The sequence below is a fragment of the Talpa europaea genome, assembly GCF_964194135.1.
Source record: "Talpa europaea genome assembly, chromosome: 11".
In the NCBI taxonomy this organism is placed as follows: Eukaryota; Metazoa; Chordata; class Mammalia; order Eulipotyphla; family Talpidae; genus Talpa; species Talpa europaea.
The window spans coordinates 47,260,354-47,285,018 of record NC_140078.1 but is presented as its reverse complement, the minus strand read 5'-3'; the positions used below and the strand labels follow the sequence as shown (position 1 = coordinate 47,285,018).

General features: G+C 38.5%; 1 protein-coding gene across 1 annotated transcript in view; it reads left to right on the top strand.

Annotated features, from left to right (window-relative positions):
- Positions 1-24,665, top strand: part of ABCA13 (ATP binding cassette subfamily A member 13) — a gene marked incomplete at its 5' end in the record, with an annotated part of 529,302 nt that overhangs the window by 284,698 nt on the left and 219,939 nt on the right. Inside the window, one exon of the mRNA XM_084247732.1 lies at positions 24,063-24,171. Coding sequence (XP_084103858.1) covers positions 24,063-24,171 — 109 coding nt within the window. The remainder of the gene's footprint in view (positions 1-24,062; positions 24,172-24,665) is intronic.

The window sequence follows — 24,665 nt, the reverse complement described above, 5'->3', positions numbered from 1 at the left end:
CATTTTGTTAGATTTATTCCCAAGTATTTGATTTTTCTTTTTTCAATTATAGAAGGGATGGTTTTCTTGATTTTGTCTTCTTCCAATTGATTGTGTATAGGAAGGCTACTGATTTTTGCGTGTTGATTTTGTAACCTGCTAATTTGCTTAACTGGTTGATTATTTTGAGTAGTTTTTCTGTGGCGTTTTTAGGGTTCTCTATGTATATTATCATATCGTCTGCAAATAGTGATAGTTTTACTTCTTCTTTCCCTATTTGGATTCCTTGTATGTCTTATTGCCCTGGCTAGGACCTCCAGTGTTATATTGAAGAGCAGTGGTGAGAAAGGACAACCATGTCTTGTTCCTGATCTTAACGGAAAGGCTTTCAGCTTTTCGCCATTGAGAATAATGTTGGCAGTGGGTTTGTCATATATGGCTTTATCATGTTAAGGTATGTTACTTCTTTTTTTTAAAAAAAAAAAAAGATATTTATTCATTTATTTATACAAGCACTGGGTACAGTCAGAAACGTGGGAGGGTGAGAAAAGTCACCAGAGCCAGAGCAGGGAGCAGAACAGGCAGAAGGACCGAGGTACACTGCTGAGGGGAGCAGCGGGCAGCAGGAGAGGTCTGCACTCCATGTGGGACCCTCTCCCAGTGGCCAGGGATTTAACTGGTGCTGCAGAGGCTGCAGGCAGCTTCGCAACCCAGCACTCAACTGCTGTGCCACTGGGGAGGCCCGTTATGTTACTTCTATCCCAAGAATTTCAAGGGACTTCATCATAAATGAATGTTGGACTTTGTCAAATGCTTTCTCAGCATCTATTGATACAATCATATGATTTTTATTTTTCTTTTTATTGTTGTGTTGGATTGTACTTATCGTTTTTCATTAGTTGAAACATCCTTGTGCCCCTAGGATGAATCCCACTTGATCGTGGTGTACTATTCCTTTGATGCATTGTTGGATTCTGTTGGCAAGGATTTTGTTGAGGATTTTTGCATCAGTGTTGATTAGGGAGAATGGCCTGTAATTTTCTTTTTTTGTGCTGTCTTTGATTTGGTTTTGGTATTAGTTTAATGTTGACTTTATAGAACATATTTGGTAGTATTCCTTCTTTTTCTATTTTTTGAAATAATTTGCATAGAATAGGCACTAATTCACTGCTGAATGTTTGGTAGAATTCATTTGTGAAGCCCTCTGGGCCTGGGCTTTTGTTTTTGGGGAGTGCTTTGATTACTGCCTCAATTTTACTGCTTGTAATTAGACTGTTTAGTTGTTATATTTCTTCTTTGTCCAGCTTTGGATGATTATATCATTCTAGGAATTTGTCCATCTCTTCTAGGTTGTTGAATTTGTTTGCATATAGGTGTTCATAGTAATCTATGATTATTCTTTTGATTTCTACTGGGTCTGTTGTGATTTCTCCTCTTTCATTTGTAATCCTATTTATATGTGTTTTCTCCCACTTTTTCTTTGTGAGCCTGGCTAGAGGTTTGTCTATTTTGTTTATTTTTTCAAAGAACCAACCTTTGGTTTCATTGATCTTTGGATTTTTTTTAATCTCCCATTCATTTATTTCTGCTTTGATTTTTATTATTTCCTTTCTTCTACTGGCTTCAGTGTTTTTTGTTGTTGTTGTTGCTGCTGTTCTTTTTCCTGCTCTTTGAGATGTGAGAGTAGGTTGTTTCTTTGAGTTCTCTCTTGTTTGATGATGTGAGCCTGTATTGCTTTATATTTTTCTCTTATTACTGCTTTTGCTGCATCCCATACATTCTGGAAAGAGGTGTCATCATTGTCCTTCAACTCAAAATGTTTTTTAATTTATTCTTTGATCTCCTTGTTAGTCCAGTGATCTTCCTGTAGTGTGGATTTCAATCTCCATGAAGTGGGAGGGTTCCTTGTTTTCTTTTTATGATTTATTTCTAGTTTGATGCCTTTATGATTGGAGAAGACAGTTGGAATGATTTTGATTTTCATGTATCTGTTGATGTTTGACTTGTGACCCAGTATGTGATCAATTCTGGAGAATGATCTATGCGCACTTCAGAAAAATGTTTACTCAGATTTTTTTGGGTGCAGTGTCCTATAGATGTCTGTTAAGTCCATGAGTTCTATGTCTTTATTTAGGGCTCTAGTGTCTTTGTTTATTTTTTGTCTCATTGATCTGTCTATTGGTGAGAGTGTGGTGTTGAAGTCTCCCACTATGTATGTATTTTCTTTAATGTCTGTTTTCAGAGCTGGTATAATTGTCTAATATATTTTGGTTCCCTTTCATTTGGTGAGTAAATGTTAATAAGTGTTATATCCTCCTGATGTAGTGTCCCCTTGATCATAATGTAGTGTCTGTCTATGTCTCTTTTTATCTTTTTTAATTTGAAGTCTCTTTCATCTGATATAAGTATGGCTGTTCCTGCCTTCTTTTTTGGTCCATTTGCTTGTAGGATTGTTTTCCACCATTTTACTTTCAGTCTATGTTTATCTTTTGTGGTTAAATGTGTTTTCTAGAGACAACAGAAGGTTGGATTTTGTTTTTTAATCCAGCCTGCTACTCTGTGTCTTTTTATTGATGAGTTTAATCCATTTACATTTAGAGTTAATATTGATAGGTTGGCATCTGTGTTTGCCATTTTGTTTGTCTTTTTTGTGATTTTATTCCTTGCTTTATTCTGTTCTTCTTGTTCATGCCTCTGTTGGTTTTGGTTTTAGGACTTCTTGTAGAATTTTTTGGAAAGGGAGTTTAGTTGTAATGGATTTCTGGAGTGTCTGTTTGTCTGAGAAGGTCCATATTTTTTCTTTGTAGAGGAAGGAGAACTTTGTAGGGTAAAGTATTCTTGGTTGGTATTTGCTGTCCTGAAGTTTGCTGAATATGTTACTCCATTCTCTTCTTGCCCGTGTTTCTTCAGAGAAATATGAAGTTAACCTGATTGGTTTTCCCTTATAAGTTATCTGTTTCTTCCCCCTTGCCCTTTTCATTATTTTTTTTCCTTTTCTTGGACTCTTGCAAGCTTTACTATTAGGTGTCTTGCTGTAGTTTTCTTTTCATTTTGGTAATGGGAGTTCTTCTTGATTCTTGTATGTCTATAATCTTCTCCCTTTTCATGCTTGGGAAGTTTTCTTCAATTATCTCCTTGAATAATTTCTCTGTTCCTTTGTTTTTCTCCTCACCTTCTGGAATGTCTATGACTCTTACATTTCCTCTCTTCATGGAGTCTGATAATTGTCCAAGAGTCTCCTCATACTGCTTCATTTTTACTTCTCTTTCCTTTTCTCTTTTGGCTCTTTTTATTTCTGTATCTTCAATAGTACTGATCCTTTCTTCCATTTCATCGATTCTGTTTTCATTGCTTTTCCCAGAGTTCTTTATCTCCTCTAGTAATCTTTTAATCTCCTGCATTTCTTTTCTTTCCTTTCTTAAATTTCTTTTCTTTCTTAAATTTCCTTTCTTAAATTTCATTCTTCAGTTCAGTGATTATTTGTCTCAAATCATTTTTTTTCCTTTTTGTTTTCTTTCTGCTTTTTAATCATGATGATAATTAATTCTCTATTTGATAGACTTAGAAGTTCTTTCATGTCATTGTTGAGCTTGGTGACCGCATTTCTTTTTGTGGTGTGTTCTCCTGTGAGCTTGCTTGGTTATTTACATTTTTTCTTCTCCCTGTTGTTTGCTTGCTAATTAGTTCTATGTGTTGGGAAGTTGTGCCACAAGTGTTGGCAGGCATCTGTTTAGTTCTCCTTTAGGGGTGTTGGAAACTGTTTACCAGACTGAGACCAGCATTGGTAGGCCAAAACTCCACCAGGGTGTTGATGCTGTGTTGCTGGGTACTGTTCCTTATAGTTCCCTCTCTCTGTATTTGCTCAGTTCCAGAGGGAATCCACTAGGTGGTGATTTTGTTCTGGTCATGAGGTGGCACCGGATATCTGTACTTGCTGACCTATGCTTTTTCCCAGTGGTTCTCTGAGATACGGGGTTAGGGAGGGTCAGAGGGCAGTAGGAGGAGAGCACCTCAATACAGGGGCTCTTATTCAAGCTGGGTGCTGTGTCTGTTCCATGTTCACCAGGTGCTATGCCCGTAGCTGTATGGATCCCGTGCCCTGACTTCTGTACTCTAAGTCTCATTTCCAGGTCTATCAGATCCAAAATGCGCTGTCACCCTGTGCAGTGCCCGCTGCTATGGCACATCCCACGCCCCTGATCCTGCTCCTGGACTTATTTCCCTCCTTACCCACTTTTGCCAGGCCCACCCTCTCTCGTAGCCTCAGGGTGTTTTTGGGATCCCTGATTTCCAACTATCAGGATGTTGGTGATTTTGTTCTGGTTGCTAGGTGTCACCAGAGATCTTTCCTAGTGTCCTTCCAGAACTGTTTTTTTTTCCCTATGGTTCCAGGGGAACAGAGTGGGAGTGGTATGGAGAGCCTCAACATTGTGGGGGTGCTGTGTCTGCCCTGTGCTCCACCATCATGGGGATCCCACACCCTTAATTTCATGCCCCGAGTCTCAGTTCTGAAGCCTTCAGGTCCAAGATGCGGGCTGTAGCCCAGTTCAGTGTCCGCAGAAATGGCCCCTTTTGCACCCCACTCCCATGTAGGGGCACCTGGTGTCTGATTACTCAGTGAGGGACATTCACCTCAATGAGGGCTCTGCACATCTCGGCTCCCTACTAGCTTAGGTCGCAGGCGCAGGGACCTGGGCAGCTGGGATCCGCAATCAGAGTATACTTATGGCTGGCCTTGGGCTATTTGTAGGTCTCCAGAGTCCTTATCTTCCTCTAATGGTGCCTGGAGCCATTTGCTCACCTCTGTGGCGATTCCTACAGGGTTCTCCACAGTTCCAGTTCACAGGTTGCAGTGCCTGAAATAGTTCCTTTCCACTCACAGTCCCGATTGATGTGTAGTTTGTTCTTGTTGGTTGTTTTTGTTTGTTTGTTTGTTTGTTTTCCTCCTTTCTGTTGGTCGGAGAGTGTGGACTTTGTGAGTGGGGGAGGGTAGCCGCATTCTGAGATTTCCTCCCTTCTAGTCCTCTTTTATGGCAACTTTCTCCTTTGGGCAGTTTGCCAGTCTCCCTTTTATCTTCAGCATCCCAGTTCTCGCAGGGACCTGCCATTTTTTCTCCCTATTAACTTTTTTTTTTTTTAATGGGAGGTCTCAGCATTTCCCTGCTGTCATGTTGATCTCATAAAGATCCTTGTAGCCTTTAATACATTTCTGAACAATGTTTGCTAAGTATTTATTGAGAATTTTTGCATCTATATTCATCAGGGATATTGGTCTGTGTTTTTCTGCTTTTGGTATCAGAGTTATGTTGGCCTAAAAGTGTTTGGAAATATTCCCTCTTTCAGTTTTTGTGAAGAACTTGAGAAAGGTAGGTATTGGTTTAGAACTCACTAGTGAAGCTATCTGTTCCTGGGCTTTTGTTTTGGGGAAGATTTTTTATTCCTGTTTCAATTTCCTTGCTTGTAATTGGTTTGTTCAGGATTTCTGTTTCTTCCTTATTCAGTCTCAGAGGTGGTATATTTTAAGAATTTGTCATTTCTTCTAGGTTGTTCAACTTACTCCCATATAGCTATTCATACAAATCTCTTATGATCATCTGTATTTCTGAAATACCTGTTGTAACTTATCTTTCATTTCTGATTCCTTTCATTAGCGCTTTCTTGTGTTTTTTTTTTTTTTTCCCTTGTGAACCTAGCTAGAGGTTTGTCTATTTTGTTTATTGTTGCAACGAACTAGGTTTTGGTTTCATTGATATTGTAGTGTCTTTTTGATTTCTAGTTTGATTGTTTCTGCTTCAATTATTATCATTTCCTTCCTTCTATGGATTTTAGTTTTGTTTGTTCATCATTTTCTAATTCCTTAAGATGAGAGTAATAATATTGAGTTGAGCTATTTCTTATTTCTGATGTAGGTCTGTATTCCTACATCCTCTACTCAGTACAGTTTTTCCTATTTCCTACAGTTCTGGTAGGTTATGTCTTCATTTTCTTTTGCATCCAGGTTTGGTTTCCTCATTATCTCAATGTCTTTCAGTAGTGTGTATTTCAGTCTCCACCTATAAGAGATCTTTCTTTCTTTATATTATTTATTTCTACTTTTGTGCCATTGTAATCAAAAAAGATACCTGATGTGATTTCAATTTTTATAACACTTGTTTTGTAACTAAATATGTAGTCTATACTGGAGTATGTTCCATGTATAATTAAGAAAAATGCCTACCTAGATTTTGGGGAGGGAGTGCAGTGCCTATTAAACTCATCTATCTAATTCCTCATTTAAGGTTATTGTTTCCTTGCTAATTTTCTGTGAGTAGATATGTTCATTAGGTTATTAGGTTACTTCATTATGTTGAAGTAACCTACCACAATTTTGTTGCTGTTAATGTCTCTTTTCAGAACTAATAAAATTGCCTTACAGCACACAAGCCAGACTCTGGCTGCCAGTTGTAACCCAGGGGGTGATCCAGCCACCAATATGGCAGACCAAGGGCATAGGGAAGTGCCTCCCAGTAGTGCTATATCTAAGACAGGGAGCTCTGCGTCAGGACCTCACCCAAACTGTGTTGAACTGAGAAAGGGCTGTCCCCACAGTCAGAGGTGAGCTGAAAGCACACACAAGCCAGGCCCTGCAACTGGCTGCCAGCTGGAGCCCAGAGCAGGATCCAACCACCACCACTGGGGCAGTCTGAGGGAGCAGAGAGAAGTGATTTCCAGGCAAGCCATCCTTAAGACTGGGAGCTTTGAGTCTGGACCTCACCAAAACTGTGTGGAATGAGAAAGGGCTATCCCCACAGTCACAGGTGAGCCAAAATGTATGCACAAGCCAGGCCCCATGTCTGGCCTTGTGTCAGAACCCAGAAGGAGATCCAGCAATTAGATGCCCAGGGGTGATCAGATCACCACAGAGCAATCTGAGGCACCTCAAGACCCACCTCTGGTAATAAATAAATATAGAAGGAGTAGATTTTCAGGGAAAGCACCCACCAACATAGCCTTAATACCACTGCCCTACTGGACTTGATTGGGCCACCAGTTTCTGATATCCCAGAAGGAGTACACCAAAGAGATGCCAGTTTGTACCAATGACACAGTGTTCCAACAAGTAGGACAAATTAGAAAACAAGCAGCAGCAGGGAGATGAAAAACTACAAGCAACCAAGCAAGTCCTCAGGGAAAAGACACACCACAGAAAGAAAATCACCCACCAGATTGCAACAACAGTGACTTGGAAGAACTACTGAGCCTTCCAGATAGAGAATTAAAAGTTGCCATGATTATAAAACTGAAAGAAATCATAAAGGAAAGGGAAATATGATAAGGGAAAATAATCAATGATTAGAAGAATGAAATTGAGTCCCTAAAGTGGGAAGTGAAAGAAGGCAGGAGATTAAAGGATTAATGGAGGAGCTAAAGAACTCTGAGAAAAGCAGTGAAAGCAGAATAGATGAAAAGAACAAATAAGTACTCTCAAAGACACAGAAATAAAAAGAACGAAAACAGTAAAGGAAAGAGATGTACAAACAAAAAAGAGTGAAGAAAGACTTCAGGAACTATCTGACTCTATGAGGAAAGGAAATATAAAAGTAATAGGAATCTCAGAAGGAGAGGAGAGAGACATAGGAACAGACAAAATATTCAAGGAGATAATCAAAGAGAACATCCCAAGCATGAAGAAAGAGCTGAAAATAGACATGCAAGAAGCAAGAAGAACACCAAACTTCCATGATGAAAGGAAAAATACAGCAAGACATATAATAGTAAAGCTCCCAAGAATCCAAGACAAGGAAAAAATAATGAATCTGACAAGAGGGAAGAAACAGGAAGCATACAAGGAAAACCAATTAGACTGATTTGTTTCTCAGAAGAAACACTACAGGCAAGGAGAGAATGGAGGGATGTAGTCAACAAACTCCAAGACAACAAATGCCGACCAAGAATACTTTATCCCACAAAGCTTTCCTTCCTCTATGAAGAAAGAATAAGGACCTTCCAAGACAAAAAGAAAACTCCAGAATATCATTATGACTAAACCCCCACTCCAAAAATACTACAAGGAGATCTAAAGCCAGAACCAACAAAGGGATGAATAAAAATGAAACAAGACAAAAATAAAACCACAGAATAGAAAACAAAATGGCAGATACAGACACTAAATATCAATATTAACTCTAAATATGAACAGATTAAACTCTTCAATACAAAGACAAAGAGTCACAGACTGGATCAAGAAGATGTGGTACATATACACCATGGAATATTACTCAGCATTCAGAAAAGATAAACACATGAAATTTGCAGCTACATGGATGGAGCTGGAAAGGATCATGCTCAGAAAAATAAGCCAGAAAGAAAAAGAAAAATACCGGATGGTCTCACTCATAGCAGGAATCTAGAAAACGTAAATAAGGGACCAGGAAAAAGAATAACTGTAAGAAAGAAAATATCAAAATCAACAAACAACTATGAACCGGAGATACTCTATGGGGGTTGGGGGTTGGGGAAAGGAGGGATTTGGTCAAAATAAGGGGGTTGTAATTGTATGGGGAATATAAAAATAAAATTTAAATAAAAAAGAAGCAAAACCCAACCTTTTGCTGCCTCCAGGAAACACATTACTACAAAAGATAAAAATTGACAGTAAAAGAATGGAAAACAATCATACAAGCAAATGGACCAAAAAAGAAGGCATACATATATCAAATAAACAGATTTCAAAATCAAAAATGTAAAAAGAGACCCAGATAGTCACTACATTATGATCAAGGGGACAATACTTCAAGAAGACATAATACTCATTAGCATATACTCACCAAATGAATGAGCAACAATATATATCAGACAACTATTATCATCTCTGAAAACAGACATTAGAGAAAACACATATGTAGTAGGAGACTTCAACACAGCACTATCAACAATGGATAGATCAATGAGACAAAAAAATAAGTAAGGACACTAAAGCTCTAAATAAGGTTCTAGACCTCATGGGCTTAACAGATTTCTATAGAACACTACACCCAAAAAAATCTGGGTACACATTTTTCTCAAGTGCACATGGATCATTCTCCAGGATTGATCACATACTGGGAAATAAGACAAACAGCAACAGATACACTAAGATTGAAGCCATACCAACCATCTTCTCTGACCATGAAGGCATCAAACTAGAAATAAACCATAAAAAAGAAGGCAAGAAACTCTCCGACCTCATGGAGATTGAAACCCACACTACTAGAAGACCACTGGACTAATGAGGAGATTAAAAAAGAAATTAAAAAATACTTTGAATTGAATGACAAGGAACACACCAATTTCCTAAATGTATGGAACACAGCAAAAGCAGTAATAATAAGAAAATATATAGCAACAGAGGCTCACATCAAGAAACAAGAAAGAACTCAAAGAAACAACCTAATCTCACATCTCAAAGAACTAGAAAAAGAACAACAAAAAAAAACCCTAAAACCAGTAAAATAAAGGATATAATAAAAATCAAAGCAGAAATAAATGAAACTGAAAAAAAAATCCAAAAGATCAATGAAACCAAAATTTGGTTCTTCCAAAAAATAAATAAAATATACAAACCTCTAGCCTGGCTCAAAAAGGAAAAATGGGAGAAAACACAAGTAAATAGGATCACAAATGAAAGAGGAGAAATCACAACAGACACAGCAGAAATCAAAAGAATAATCAGAAACTACTATGAACAGTTATATGCAAACAAGTTCAACAATCTAGAAGAGATGGACAAATACCTACAACTTTACAATCAACCAATATAGATAAAGAAGAAATAGAACACATAAACAGCCCAATTACAAGCAGTGAATTTGAAATGGTAATCAAAACCCTCCCCCAAAACAAAAGCCCAGGACCAGATGGATTTACAAATGAATTCTACCAAACATTCAGAAATGAACTAGAGCCTATCCTTCACAAACCCTTTCAAAAATTGAGAAGGAAGAGATAATACCAAACACATTCTATGAAGCCAACATTACACTAATATGTACAACATATTACAAGGACAAGACACAAAAAGGACAAGACACAAAAAGAAAACTACAGGACAAACTCTCTAATGAACACAGATGCAAAAATCCTCATTAAAATTTTAGCTAACAGAATCCAGCAATGTACCCATAAGGTAACTCACCACTACCTAGAAGGACTTATTCCTGGGACACAAGGATGCTTCAACATCTGAAAATCAATCAATGTAATCCAACATGTCAATAAAAAGAAATATAAAAAATATATGATAATATCAATAGATGCTGAGGAAGCTGTTGACAAAGTACAACACCCATTTATGATAAAAGGCCCTTGAAATTCTCGGGATAGAAGGAACATATCTCAATATCATAAAGGCCATATATGACAAGCCCATAGCCAATATCATTCTCAATGGTGAAGAATTGAAAGCATTTCCATTAAGATATGGAACAAGCAAGGATGTCCACTCTCACCACTGCTTCTCAATATAATACTAGAAGTCCTAGCCAGAGCAATAAGACAAGAGAAAGACATACAAGGAATCCAAATAGGGAAGGAAAAAGTAAAACTATCACTATTTGCAGATGATATGATAATATACATAGAGAACCCCCAAAACTCCATTTAATTAGAAATACTAATTAAACTAATCAATCAGTTTAGTAAAATAGCAGGATACAAAATCAACATGCAGAAATCAGTAGTCTTCCTATACACAAACAATAAATTTGAAGAAAAAGAAATCAAGAAAACCATCCCTTTTATTATTGAAACAAAAAAATGAAATACTTGGAAATAAACCTAACCAAAGAGGTTAAGACTTATACAAAGAAAACTATAAAACACTGTTAAAAGAAAGAAGACACAAAGAAATGGAAAGACATCCCCTGCTCATGGATTGGAAGAAGTAACATTATCAAAATGGCCATCCTACCAAAAGCAATTTACAGATTCAATACTATTCCAATAAAAATTTCAATGACAGGGCCTCCCTGGTGGTGTGGCGGTTGAGCACTGGGTTGTGAGGCAGCCTGCAGCCTCTGTACAGCACCAGTTCGATCCCCGGCCACTGGGTGAGGGTCCCACATGGTGCTCAGACCTCTCCTGCCTCCCGCTGCTCCCCTCAGGAGTGTGCTTCATTGGTCTGCCTGCTCTGCTCTCTGCTCTGACTCTGGTGAATTCTCTCACCCTCCCACGCTTCTGACTATACCCAGTGCTTGTATAGATAAATAAATAAATCTTTGGGGAAAAAAAGTTAAAAAAAATTCAGTGACATTCTTCAAAGAAATAGAACAATTATTGATGAAATTCATATAGAGCCACCAAAAACCTCAAATAGCCAAAGCTCTCCTGAAAAAAAGAAGGGAATGGAGGCATCACAATCCCAGATTTCAAACTATATTACAAAGTCATAATAATCAAAACTGCATGGTATTGGAACAAGAACAGACACATGGACCAATGGAACCGAATAGAAAATCTAGAAATAAACCCACAAATTTATGGTCAACTAATCTTTGACAAAGGAACAAAGGATATGTAGTGGAGCAAAGAATGTTTGTTCAAAAATTGTGCTGGGAAAACTGGTCGCTACATGCAAAATAAAGAAGCAAAGTACTACATCATAAAACCAGCCAAAACGGATAAAAGAACTAGATGTAAGACCAGAAACCATAAAATATATAGAAGGAAATATAGGCGAAACACTACATGACAAACTCCTCAGTATCATCTTCAAAGACACATCACCTGAAACAGTGACAGTGAAGGCAAAGATAAACAGCCGGGACTACATCAAATTAAAGAGCTTCTGTACCGCAAAAGAGACAGTAACCAAAACAAAGAGATACCCCACCAATTGGGAGAAAATTTTTGCCCACAACACTAATGATAAAGAACTGATCACCAAAATCTACAAAGAACTGACAAGACTCAACAAAAAAAAACAAGTAAATAACCCAGTCAAAAAATGGGCGGAAGAGCTAAAAAGAAACTTATCCAAAGAGGAAATGCAAATGGCCAACAGGCATATCAAAAAATGTTCAACCTCACTTGTAATCAGGGAAATGCAAATCAAAACTACAATGAGATACCATCTTACACTAGTGAGAATTGTACATATTAAAAAAAAAAAAAAACTAGCAACAACAAATATTGGCAAGAATGTGGAGAAAAAGGAACTCTCCTGCACTGCTGGTGGGAGTGCAAACTGGTCAAACCACTATGGAGAGCCGTGTGGAGATTCTTCAGTCTGATAAAGATGGCTTCCATATGATCCAGCAATTCTACTCTAAGGTATTTACCCAAAGGACACAGAAACAGAAATTAAAAAGGGTACCTGCACCCCTATGTTTATTTACAATAGCTAAGCTATGGAAACAACTCAAATGCCCCAAAATAGATGACTGGATCAAGAAAATGAGGTACATATACACAATAGAATATTACTCAGCAATCAAAAATGATAAACTCATGCACTTTGTAGCAACATGGATGGAGCTGGAAGGGATCATGCTCAGTGAAATAAGCCAGGAATTTAGAAAACCTAAATAAGGGACCAGGAAAAAGAATAATTATAATAAAGTAAAAATCAAAATCAACAAGCAACTATAAACCAGAGACACACTATGGGGGGCCGGGAGCGTAAAAGGGAAAATGATCAAAACAAGGGTGGTGGAAATTGTATGGGGACTATAACCAAGATGAAAATGCATACATTATGCAAAAATGAAAAATGATGTAAAAATAAATTTTAAATAATATACAGAAAAAAATTATATAAAAAATCGCTTTACATATTTGATGCTCCTTTGTTCAGAGCACACATTTTGATGATTTTTATGTTTTCCTGATGTATTGACCCCTTAATCATTATATAATGCCCATCTTTGTCCCTTTAATTATTTTAGTTGCAAGTGTATTTTATCTAACATAATTATGACTGTCTCTGCCTTTTATTTGAGGTCCCATTTACTTGTAGTATATAGTCATACTCTTTATTTTAAGCCTGTGTTTATGTTTGGAACTCAAATGGGTCTCCTGGAAACAGTAGAAAGTTGGGTTTTGTTTTCTGATTCAACCAGCCATGCTGTCTTTTTATTTTTTAGTTCATGCTATTTCCACTTATGATGATTATTGATGCATGACAATTTTCTACTGCTATCTTGTCTTTAGCTTTCTAGTTCTATTACCTTGTTCAGTATTTTTTTTTTTTTTTGGTGGATTCCATGCTCTTCAAATTAGGTAAGAGAGTTCTTGTCATATTTGTATAGGGGATATCTAGTGTTGGCAAACTCTTTCATCTTCTGTTTGTCTGGGAAGAATTTATTCCTCCCTCATATCTGAAGGAGAGTCTTGTAGGATATAGTTTTCTTGACTGGAAATTTCTATCTTTATTTTTTTTATACATCGTTCCATTCTTTCTAAGTCCACAAGATTTCCTCAAAGAAGTCTGATGTAAGTGTAATGGGAGTAACTTTATAGGTTGCCTGTTTTTTCCCCTAGTCACTTTGAATAGCCCTTCTATCTCTGGAACTCTTGGTAGTTTCACAACTATGTGTCTTGGTGTAGGTCTCATTAGTTTCATGAACGTGTATATGTAGTTCCTTCTCCAGGTTTCTGAAGTTTTCCTCTATTATTCCTTTGAATATTTTCTGTTTCCTTCTCTCTCTCTTTCCCTCTGGGATATCCATAATTGTTTTGTTTCCCTTCTTAATGCAGTTGGATGGGTCTGAAGAGTTTCTCAAATTTTTTCTTTGTATTTTCTCTTCTTCCTAAACTTGGGTCCCCTGTACATTATTATCTACAAGATCATTTTATCAATCCTCTCTTTGTTTTATTCTTTTTCCATAGCTTTCAGCAGTATATTTTTATCCCCAGTTACTTTATTTTTTACACCTTGTAACTCCTTTATTTTCTTAATTAAATCTTTAATTTCTATTTTCTGTTCACTAATTTCATTTCTCTGACATGAATTTGTTTTTATGTATACTTTGGCTCTCTTTGATCAATTTTTCAGAATTCTGTTATATCACTTTGGCTTACTTTTTTGTACTTTCTAACCTTTCTTTAAATTTCTTGATCATGGCAATTTAGCACTCTTTATCTTATAGCAATATAAAATATTCCATATCTTTGTGGTTGAAGAATTCTTTTGAGTTGACTCTCCTTGTGGTGACATATTCCCATAAGGCATCAAGTTGCCATGTATTGTGGGTTTTGTATCTGGCCAACTTGTTGGAAAGGGAGAGGGTCTTAGGGGGGTCAAGCTGCTGAATGTGAATTCTCAGATATGCATAGGCTTATGTTCTGGCACTGCTAATTGATCTCCTTTCAGGGGTCTGAAACCTGAGACTCTGCTTTCTCTGTATGTTCTAATTGAGCCTCTCAAGTTCAATACCACTCCTGAGGGGTGGGAGATAGGGAATACAATCTAGCACACTGTCCCTTCTTTCTTACCCTGGGTACCTGGCCCCCTGGGAGCACCCCAAGTCCTCTAAGTATTTCCCTCCTTTCCATTGGGCCATCTGCCATGTAGCAGTGATGCAGTGATTTGTATTCCAGTCCCATCCCTGACCACACATAGCTTCCAAGCATATCTCTCCATCAGCCTATTCTTAAACAAAACTTGCATGAATCCCTATGACCTTTCTGATACAAACTGCCTAGTCTGATGTCTAAGAGGTGTTCCAGTTTCTCCCCAAGCCACAGGACTCTCTTGTCTCAGTACTCTACTGGTTAACTTAGATGACACTCTAGTGAGCAAAAAAAGTAATCTACTCTGATGTATCTTAGACCTTTCTGTGTTTTTCTTTTTATTTGATTGACTTAGCTTCTACATGTAAATGGCATTGTGCAGTATTTGTGTTTTGTTTTGTTTTAGTTTTTTTTTGTCCAAGTTATTTCACTAAGCATAATGCCTTTCAGTCTCATCCAAATTTTCACAAATGGAATGATTTTCATCTATCTTGTGACTGAATAATATCCCCCTTTAGGCAAATATTGCATTTTCTTGGACCAATCAATCATCTGTTAATGGATATTCAGTTTGCCCCTGTGCCTTGGTTATCTATAAATACAATTGCATGATAGTATGATTTTTAATTTTTGGTGGAAACTTCATAATGTTTTCTACAGTGTCTGTATTGACTTATGGTCTCATTAACGGTGCACAAGAGATCCCTTCTTACCAGCCCTTGCATTTTTTTTTTTAATTTTTGTTAATAGCCACCCCAGAAGTGTGAGAGAATATCTCTTTGTGGTTTTGATGGAATTTTCCTGAGCATTGGTAATGTTGCACATCTTTTCATGCTGTTGATCTTTTGAATGTCTTCTCTGGAAAAAATGTTCAGATCTTCTGTACATTTTTTAAATCAGGTTGTTAGGGTTTTTATTTTCTGTTACATTGTAAGTTATTACATATTTTGGATATTAACTTTCAGATACATGATTGTAAATATTTTCTCTCATTCCATAGGTTATCTTTTCATTTTGTTGATAATTTCACTTAGGATTTTTACATCTTATATCTAATTTAATCTTCATAACTTCTGTGAAACTGATGTAATTATTTCCTTGTTCAGTGAAATAGACAAGGGGATTAAGTCTAAGTCTGATAAAGGTAATGAGTTTTCCAAATTCAGGAATTAGAATTTAATTGTGGTAAATTCCAAAAATTTTGCTTCCATTGTATATTCAGAGACACATCAAATCTATAGCTCTTGTTTCAAAGATATATTGGTGGTGTATAATACATCTATTGTGTGCTGAATAGTATAGTCTCAAAGATGTCCATGTCCTAATCACTGGGAAATGTAATTGTTATCTGTGTAGATCTTTCGATAAAAACATTATCTTGGATTATCTGTGTAGGTCTAATATAAAGTATATTTTTAAAAGGCACATAGGTCAGACAGGGCATAATGTCTTGATATCTTAATAGAATAAGGGAGTATAATGATAAGATTTGAAGATGGAGGATGTGGCCATGAGGCAAAGAACACAGCAGTCACTAGAAGCTGAAAAAAGCAATGGAGACTCTTGAAGGAACCCAACCTTGTCAATTTTAGCCCTGGAGGTCCATTTTAGACTTCTGACTTCCAAAATTATATGATGATAAATCATTTTTTAATCTCAAACTCTGTGATTTGTCACAACAGCAATAGGATCTTATAGCATGTAGCATGTTCCTATAAGATAATAAATGTTTGTACATGCTCTATGTGGCATGTCAGTTGATAGCTCTGTGCAAAACCCCACATTTAAAGAGGATTGATCAGTAATCCTCATGTTTCTAAATTCTGCACATGGTTTTATAAGCTGTTTCTATTTAAAAATTGCTTTTGGGAAACTGAAAAAAATATAGCACATATCACGCGTTTTGGCCAAAGTTTGGAAAATGACAATGACATGCCTTTCTGGAATGGCATTGCTATTGTCTTAGAGTTTGGTGAAGCTCATGAATTTCTTCGGTGTCTTTGTGCAAGATATTTCTCTAGGGCACAGTTCATCAAACTGACAGTTTAAGTGCAGGTCAAGTTTGAGGTCTAACACTACTTGACAAAGGGATGGGTCTCTTATTTCTCAGCCTTACCACCTGAGGTATTGATAGTACTTTTAGTATTGAGGTGACAGAGGCCATGGTAAAGGCTTAAACTCTGTACCTTTTTTATAATGAAAACCTAAGTCTCTAGATGAAGTATTCCCAAACTGTTGAACTACTGTTTATTGAAAATGAAGAGCAGACATGCCATAAGCTTTGTACTTAAATTCATATTTCTGTTAAAATATAAATTATTTACACACTAGTTAACATGCACTGGCATAAGATTTTATTAATTTCAGGAATGTAACACAATGATTTGATATATATGTAAACTGAGAAATTACTACCCTTATAATTTTAGTTAACATCCATCACCTCATATAGATATAATTGTTTTTTGTGATGAGAACTTTTAAGATCTGCTGTTTTAGAAAATTTCAAATATGCAATATAGTATTATTAAATATAATCATGCATATGCACATTGCATATCTATATTTTTTTTGAGTTTTTAAAAAATATTTTATTTTATATAATTCTTACATCTTTTTTCATCTTTGCACAATGTATGCATTTTCATTTTGGTTATATTCCCCTTACAGTTGCACCCCTCCCCCTTATTTTGACTCTAGTCCTTCCTCTCCTTCCCTTACCCTCCCCCACCCAGTCTCTGGTTTATAGTTGCTTGTTGGTTTTTATTTTTACTTTGTATTGATTAGCCTTTTTCCTAGTCTCTTATTTAGGTTTTCTAAATTCCTGCTAAATTCCTGCTATGACCATCCGGTATTTTTCTTTTTCTTTCTGCTTATTTCGCTGATCCCTTCTAGCTCCATCCATGTTGCTGCAAACTGCATGTGTTTATCTTTCATAACTGGAAATTTGTATGCTTTGTCTACTTTCATCTATTTCTCCTAATGCTCACCTCTGACAACCACCAGTTTTATGATAGAATAATAGTGCATTGTATGTTCATGTACACACACAAACACACACACACAGAGAGACACCACATATCTTTTATCCATTCATCTGTCAATGTATATTTAGGTTGTTTTCATATCTTGGCTTTTGTGAGTAATGCTGCTCTGAACATGGGGATGTAGATATCTCTTCAACATGTTTTCTTTCCTTCAGATACATCTTCATAGTGTAACTGCTGGATCATAAGTTGTTGTATTTTAAAATTTTTGAGGAAACTCCAGACTGCTTTCCACAGTGGCCACACCAATTTACAGTCCTAACAATAGTGCACAAGGGCTGCCTTTTCTCCACATACTCTATAACACTTACTATTTTTCATTTATTTTCTTTTGAGGATAGCCATTCTCACTGAGCTGCTATCTCACTGTGTTTTGGCTTTTTCATTTCACATATTACTAGTGATGCTGAGCAGCTTTTCATGTACTGGTTGATTATCTGGTGTGTCTTTGGAAAATTATTTTGTTCCTCTGCCAATTTTTTATCACATTTTTTGATTTAGTTTTAATTTCATTTCTTATTTAATTATTAACTCATTTCATATGATTAATTTACTTAAAATTTTTACTTAAAATTGACAATAGTAGTTTAACAAATCCACATCTGATTTTCCATTGATGCAACTCTTGTGAAATCATCAAAACATTAGATAAGATTACAAATAGCTTTCCAGGATTTTCAGAGAAAAGATGCCCGGTGTGGGTCTGTTTTGGTTTATATGAACTAGATTTTAGTCTCCTCAGAAGTACAAGGAATATACAAAAAAAGGAGGAAAATATGCACATACTGTGATCCCATGCTTATTTTGAAAATATGCTCATATTGTGATCCCATACTTATGTTAAAAATGTAGAAAAGTTTCTATAGGGGCAGGAAGGCACAGAGCAGGATCTCTATGATCTGAGCGGATGGGTAAAGGAGAGTCCTGGAGCCCTTGGTGGCTTTTTCAGGTTTTTATTGAGCTTTTACCAGGTACATGGCAGGAAGGGGTGTGGGAAGGGAGTGGGTTGAAATTCTGGCAGGCCTCCCAGGCCCTGGCCTATCTTCACTCTTTCTGGGCTCTCTGTAGTTCTCTCATTCTGTTGCTCTTTCTTGTTCACTGCTCTGCTCTCATTCTGCTACTCTTTCTCTTGGTTCTCTCTGCTGGCGTCCCCTTGACGCTGCCCCTATAAGCCCAGTCTCAGCCCAGGTCCACCTACCTATGCATGCCCACACCCTACTCTAGGTGTCTGCCATCAGGCATGCATGTAGGACTGCAGGCATCCATCATTAATGCTAATGGTGGGAGGGCAGAATAACCTGATAATTTTTCACTTACCCTACAGTATCCTTCTGAAACTGAGTAGTGTAGTATCAATGTGATGTGCTTACCCTGTGCTCAGAACTTCTCCTTTGGCTGCTTAAGTTTTGGTTGTTTTTTGAAGGGGTGCTTCTTCATATTGAACAGGGCTTTCTTATCCTTATCTACAATAAGAAATGTTTGCAGCTCTTGCATTTTCACATCATTTTCTAAATAAAATGAAATGTATGTTAAACTATCCTGGCTATTGAAACATTTTTGTGAAGATCTGGCATTCTATTACGTTGATTTATGTTGTACTACAGATTATGTATCTGAAAAATGAAAAATATATTAAAACTACAATATGGAACTTTCATTTCCGAAAGTCAATGGGATGTGATGAACCTTCTTATGAATTCTCTTTCATTAAAGCCATGAGTAATATTCTATTCTGGGTATGTGGCTCCATGAAAAATCTTTCTTCCAAGGAAAACTTTAGGACCCCAGTTTATCTGTTTCAATTTATCATGGACATTACATCCTGGAAAAAGAAGGGTGATGTCTGCCATGAGGAACCCAAATCTTTTAATATAGCAATCATTATCATTTTGCTTTAGAAAAAATGACCTTTCAGTTCATTGGTAAGTTATACTGATATTTCTGTCTCTACTGATGGTGTGCCTGCAGTTAAGGTGAAGTGACAGCAGTTGACAGTCATAACATTCTTATTTTCTTAGCCTTATCTTGGACATTTATAACTTGTAGAATTCTCAGTATATCCTGATAATTATGTTGTTCTGCAAATGATTGTATCCCCTACTGACCTGTGAGATTATTGAGAACAAAATCTTTTCTCTCATCCTATGTTTCCTCCTTCAACACAGATATGCATGAACAAATGTGCACATGGCACATACATGTATACACACATGCAAATTGGAAGAGGGAGAGAAGTTTTTTTTTAAGATTTATTTATTTATGCAAGAATTGGGGTACAGGCCAGAGGTGTGGGGGTGACAAGATTCACCAGAGACAGAGTGGGGAGCAGAACAGGCAGACTGACTGAAATACACTGCTGAGGGGAGCAGTGGGCGAGACAGGAGAGATCTGCTGCACCATGTGGGTTGCTCCCTGGCCAACTGGGGAACGAACTCATGCTGCAGAGACTGTGGACAACTTCATAGGTTGCATCTTAACTCCTTGCACCACCAGGGAGGCCCAAAGTAAAGTTCTAAAATAAAATTTTAAAATAATTATCACTAATGTTTCCTTTGTTATCAAGATGTACTTTATATAATCAAAATTACATTTAGACATAAACTGAAAATTCCACTTAGAATAAGATAGAAAAGATACAATGAATACTTGTTTTCTATATATTTTTTTCTCTTGTTTCTGATTCATCTTTATAAATACTAAGTGAATGCTGTTGAACTCAGCTTTGGTGCCCTCCTTTTAAGTGGGAAAAGCAGTGCTGATCTCATTGGCTTGATTTGAGTAATAACTGACCTAATACATGTGGGTATCTCCCCCGTCCTCTTCTACCAGCTACACACAGGGCCAGGTATTGCGGCTTCCCATCTGTCAGGTATTGTTCTCACCTCTTGGTATATAAATGTATTTACTGCTTGCAACAAATCTGTTCTATGTGTCCTTGTGTTATTATACACCAGCAAAACAAATCAGAGTGGTAAAATAGATTTCCTAAGGTGACATACCAGCCCATAATTTATAATTATTTTATTTTTGTTGCTTGTAGAAGTCTTGAGGTTTGCAGTTTTTCCTTGGGGGGTCTTAATGGGAATCGGCATATGGTTTTCTTTCGAATAAAAGTAATCACACCTGATCTACTGAAAATAATGGCCTCTCACCCAGGGGCAGACACAGATTTCTCTCATCAGGACTTCCTCCCAAACTGATTAACCAGGTGCAGATGATTCACTGTTTCTCACTTTTGGTGCCCTATCTCCCCTGTCAGCTAGGGGCTCCTCAAAATACCTTAGAGACAGTGAATACCTTTTTACTTGTTTCCACAAATAAGTGACAATCTGTCAGAATGGTGATATTTCTCAGAAATTACAAGTCCAGGAAATTGCTGGCTTGGAGTGCTTGGTTTGGTCACATTGAATGTGTGGTAGCAGAGGGATAGACAGAGATTATTGATAGGAAAGGTCTAGTGTGGGGACACCCAGATCTCTGTGGTTGTAACCAGAGGTGGATGCGCATGTGCGAGATACAAAGGCACAAGTCAAGCACTGACCCACACTTGTCTTGTGGCCTACAGAGAAACTTAAGTAAATGTCAACTAATGACAAAGTCTGCTCAGCACCTACTATCCATCCTCACTGAACTCGAACTGCTATTAATATCCTTGGTTCTATGGACAACCAGTTGACATTTAGGGGGCACATATGGGGCGTGGGGTCGGGTTCTGTGGCTGAACACTTGGAGCTTGTCAGACCATTGCCAGCAGTGGCCTCAGCCCTCAGAACCCAGCACTCAAGCCCTTTCCTATGATGGTCTGCCACTGTGGAGGGTTGTAAGCCAAATCACTTCTCCTCTTATTCTTCCCAATGTCTATTTCAGGGTACATTGTCTCCTTCTTCATAAAACCCTAACAAGCCTCCACCCAGAGAATCCAAATCCCCAGCCCACCACATCTCCCCCTGTTTGGCTCAGCCAGCTTCCTAGTCTCACTCTCCATGACTGGGGGACTAATCTTTGCATTAAACAAATTGAGATTGGACTGCTGCTTCCAGCACTAATTCATGCCATCGAACTGCTTACTTGAATTACTCTAGCTAATTGGTGTACATTAGTCCATGGAAAAGACACATATTTTTTGTGAAGAATTGTGAAAACTAAATGCTCACTAAATTGTGTCACCAGTATATTTCCTGATTCATCACTGAAATTCTAAGCTTCTTTTACAATGAACCACAAATTTCAATTTAATTGAATTACTATGTATAGGAGTTGGAATGCACAGAGCAGGATCTCTATGATTCAGGCAGATGGGTGTAGGGTAAGGAAAAATGTCAGGCTTTTCTGCACTCCCACCATCAGGATAGATGATGGATCCTTGTGGTCCTGAATGCATGCCTGATGGCGGGCACCTGGAGTAGGGTGTGGGCCTAGGTAGATGGGATTCACCTGGGCTAAGACTGTGTTTTTTAAGGGTGGCGTCACAGGGATGCCAGCAGCAGCAGAAGCCAAAAGAGAAGCCAAGAAAGAAGCGGCAGAAGCCGAGAGAGAAGCAGAGAAGGCCGGAGAGCCCAGATTGAATGAAGACTTGCTGGGGGCTGGGAGGCCTGCCTGCCTCCCTGCCCCCCAGCATCCCTGCCTGCTGTATATGGGGTAAATCCCAATAAAAGACCTGCAAAAACTACAGAGGACTCTGATTCCTCCTTCACCCGGTCTGCACGGTGCCCATGTCCTGCCTCCTACAATGGGTAAAGGAGAATCTTGGAGCCCTTGGTCGCTTTTTCAGGCTTTTGTTGAGATCTTACCAGATACACAGCAGGCAAGAGTGTGGGGGTGGGGGTGTGGGCAGGAGGCTGGCAGGCCTTCCAACCCCCAGGGAACCTTCACTCTTTCTGGGTTCTCTGGACTTCTCTCATTCTGTTGCTCTTTCTTGTTCTCCTTCTTCTATTCTGCTACTCTCATTCTGCTACTTTTCTCTGTTCTCTCCTGGCATCCCCGTGATGCCATCCTTATAAGCCAGTCTCAGTGCAGGTGTACTCACCTACCTAGGCCCACACCCTACTCCAGGTATCTGCCATCAGGCACGCATGTAGGAACACAGGGATCCATCATCAACACTAATGGAGAGAGAGCAGAAAAGCCTGATTATTACTTACCCTACACTGTTATTGGTACCCCTTTCCCTTGGTCTGCTTCCTTCCTCCCTACTCCTGACTGGATTTGGCCAGGCCCTGCCAGAATGTACGATCAATTTTTTGTAAAGATTTGTTTATTTAAACAAGAACTGTGGTACAGGCCAGAGATGCGGGAGTGTGAGAGAATTCACGAGAGACAGAACAGGGACCAGAACAGGCAGATCAACTAAAATACACTGCTGATGGAAGGAGAGGGTGAGACAGGAAAGGTCTGCTGTGCCATGTGGGTGCTCCCTGGCCAGCTGCGAATCAAACTGTAGGGTAAAGAAAATGTCAGGCTTTTCTGCCCTCCCGCCATCAGGATAGATGATGGATCCTTGTCCTGAATGCATGCCTGATGTCAGGCACCTGGAATAGGGTGTGGGCATAGGTAGAGGGGATTCAGCTGAGCTAAGACTGTGCTTTTTAAGGGCGGCATTACGGCGACGCCAGTAGAAGCCAAAAGAAGCCGAGAGAGAAGCAGAGAAGAAGAAGCAGAAGCAGAGAAGGCCAGAGAGCCCACATAGAGTGAGGATTTGCTGGGGGCTGGGAAAACTGCCAGCCTCCCAGCCCTCCAGCACCCCTGCCTGCCATATGCCTGGTGAACCCCAATAAAAGACCTGCAAAAACCCACTGAGGACTCTGACTCATTTACCCAGTCTGCATGGGATCAGAAAACCTGCACTGGTCCAGTCCTGCCTCTACACAAACCTATGCTGCAGAGGCTGTGGACAGCTTTACAGTGCAGTGCTCAACCCACTGCACCACTCTGGGGAGGCCCAAGATCAGTTTTTATTCATTTTTGTATCCTGTGAACACACTTAGAACCAGCTTCAAAAGAACTAGAGACCTAGATGGCTGTAGCAGCGGGAAGAGCACAGGGCAGGTTCTTTATGACCTAGCAGATGGGGTAAAGGAGGAGTCCTGGAGCCCTCGGTGGCTTTTGCAGGCTTTTATTGGGATTTACCAGGTACATGGCAGGCAGCAAGTCTTCACTCGTTCTGGGCTCTCCGACGATCTCTCGGCCTTCTCTGTTCCTTTCACTCTCCCCTTCTTTCATTCTTCTGGCATCCCCGTGATGCGGGCCAGTCTCTCAGCTCAGGTGTACCCACTTATGGATGCCCACACCCTACTCCAGGTGCCCGCCATCAGGCGTGCATTCAGGACATGCATTCAGGACCACAAGTTTCCATCATCAATCCTATTGGTGGGAGGGCAGAAAAGTCTGATACTTTTTTACCTTACCCTACAGTGGCACTTAAATGAGTGACTGAATAAAACAGTGATTTTGATGTCTATTATTGTAATAACCTGGTTGGATAATTGAGGAAAAGAAAAAAAAAAAGTATGGTGCAGAAAGGGTCATAAAATAATATAAGGGTGTTTTTTTTTTTTTATTTACAAAAAGGTATTTCTGATGCTTTTGCAAGATTCTAAAAAGCAACCTGACATTGCCCCAGGGCCCAAGCTGGAGCAAGAGACCCAAAGATCTCCTCCAAAGGCAGCTCCTGGTTACTGTAAGTACTGTGCATTTCTTTTAATTTCTGCTGAAGGGATAATATCAACTGCCCTCGTTAATACAAGGGTATGCCCTTGTATTGAAAGCCAAATAGAAAGAGCCTAAAGATACTGCGTAGGGAATGTGGAGTTCAGAGGCAGAAAACTTTATGTTGACCTGAATAACACAAGGTATGTTTGAGTTCTTTTTTCCAGAACTTTATTATACATGCAAGTTCTTACTATACAAAGTTAGAATAATGAGAACAGTTCATCTTGTTTTACCTCTACATAAGCAGCCAATTCAGCTATATTCATGACATGCCCATTGTGTGAGATACTTAGCAGGGAGTAGATAACTTGGAGGAAACCGTATATGAACTTTACCTTCTCAGCTCCTCATCCATTGGTACCGAAATCGGGTTGGAGGTCTCTGTGTGAAGACATTAGTGATCAGACAGAATTTTAATTTGCCTGGAGTTTGCTCTGAGGTGTGGAGTATGATAGCACTTAA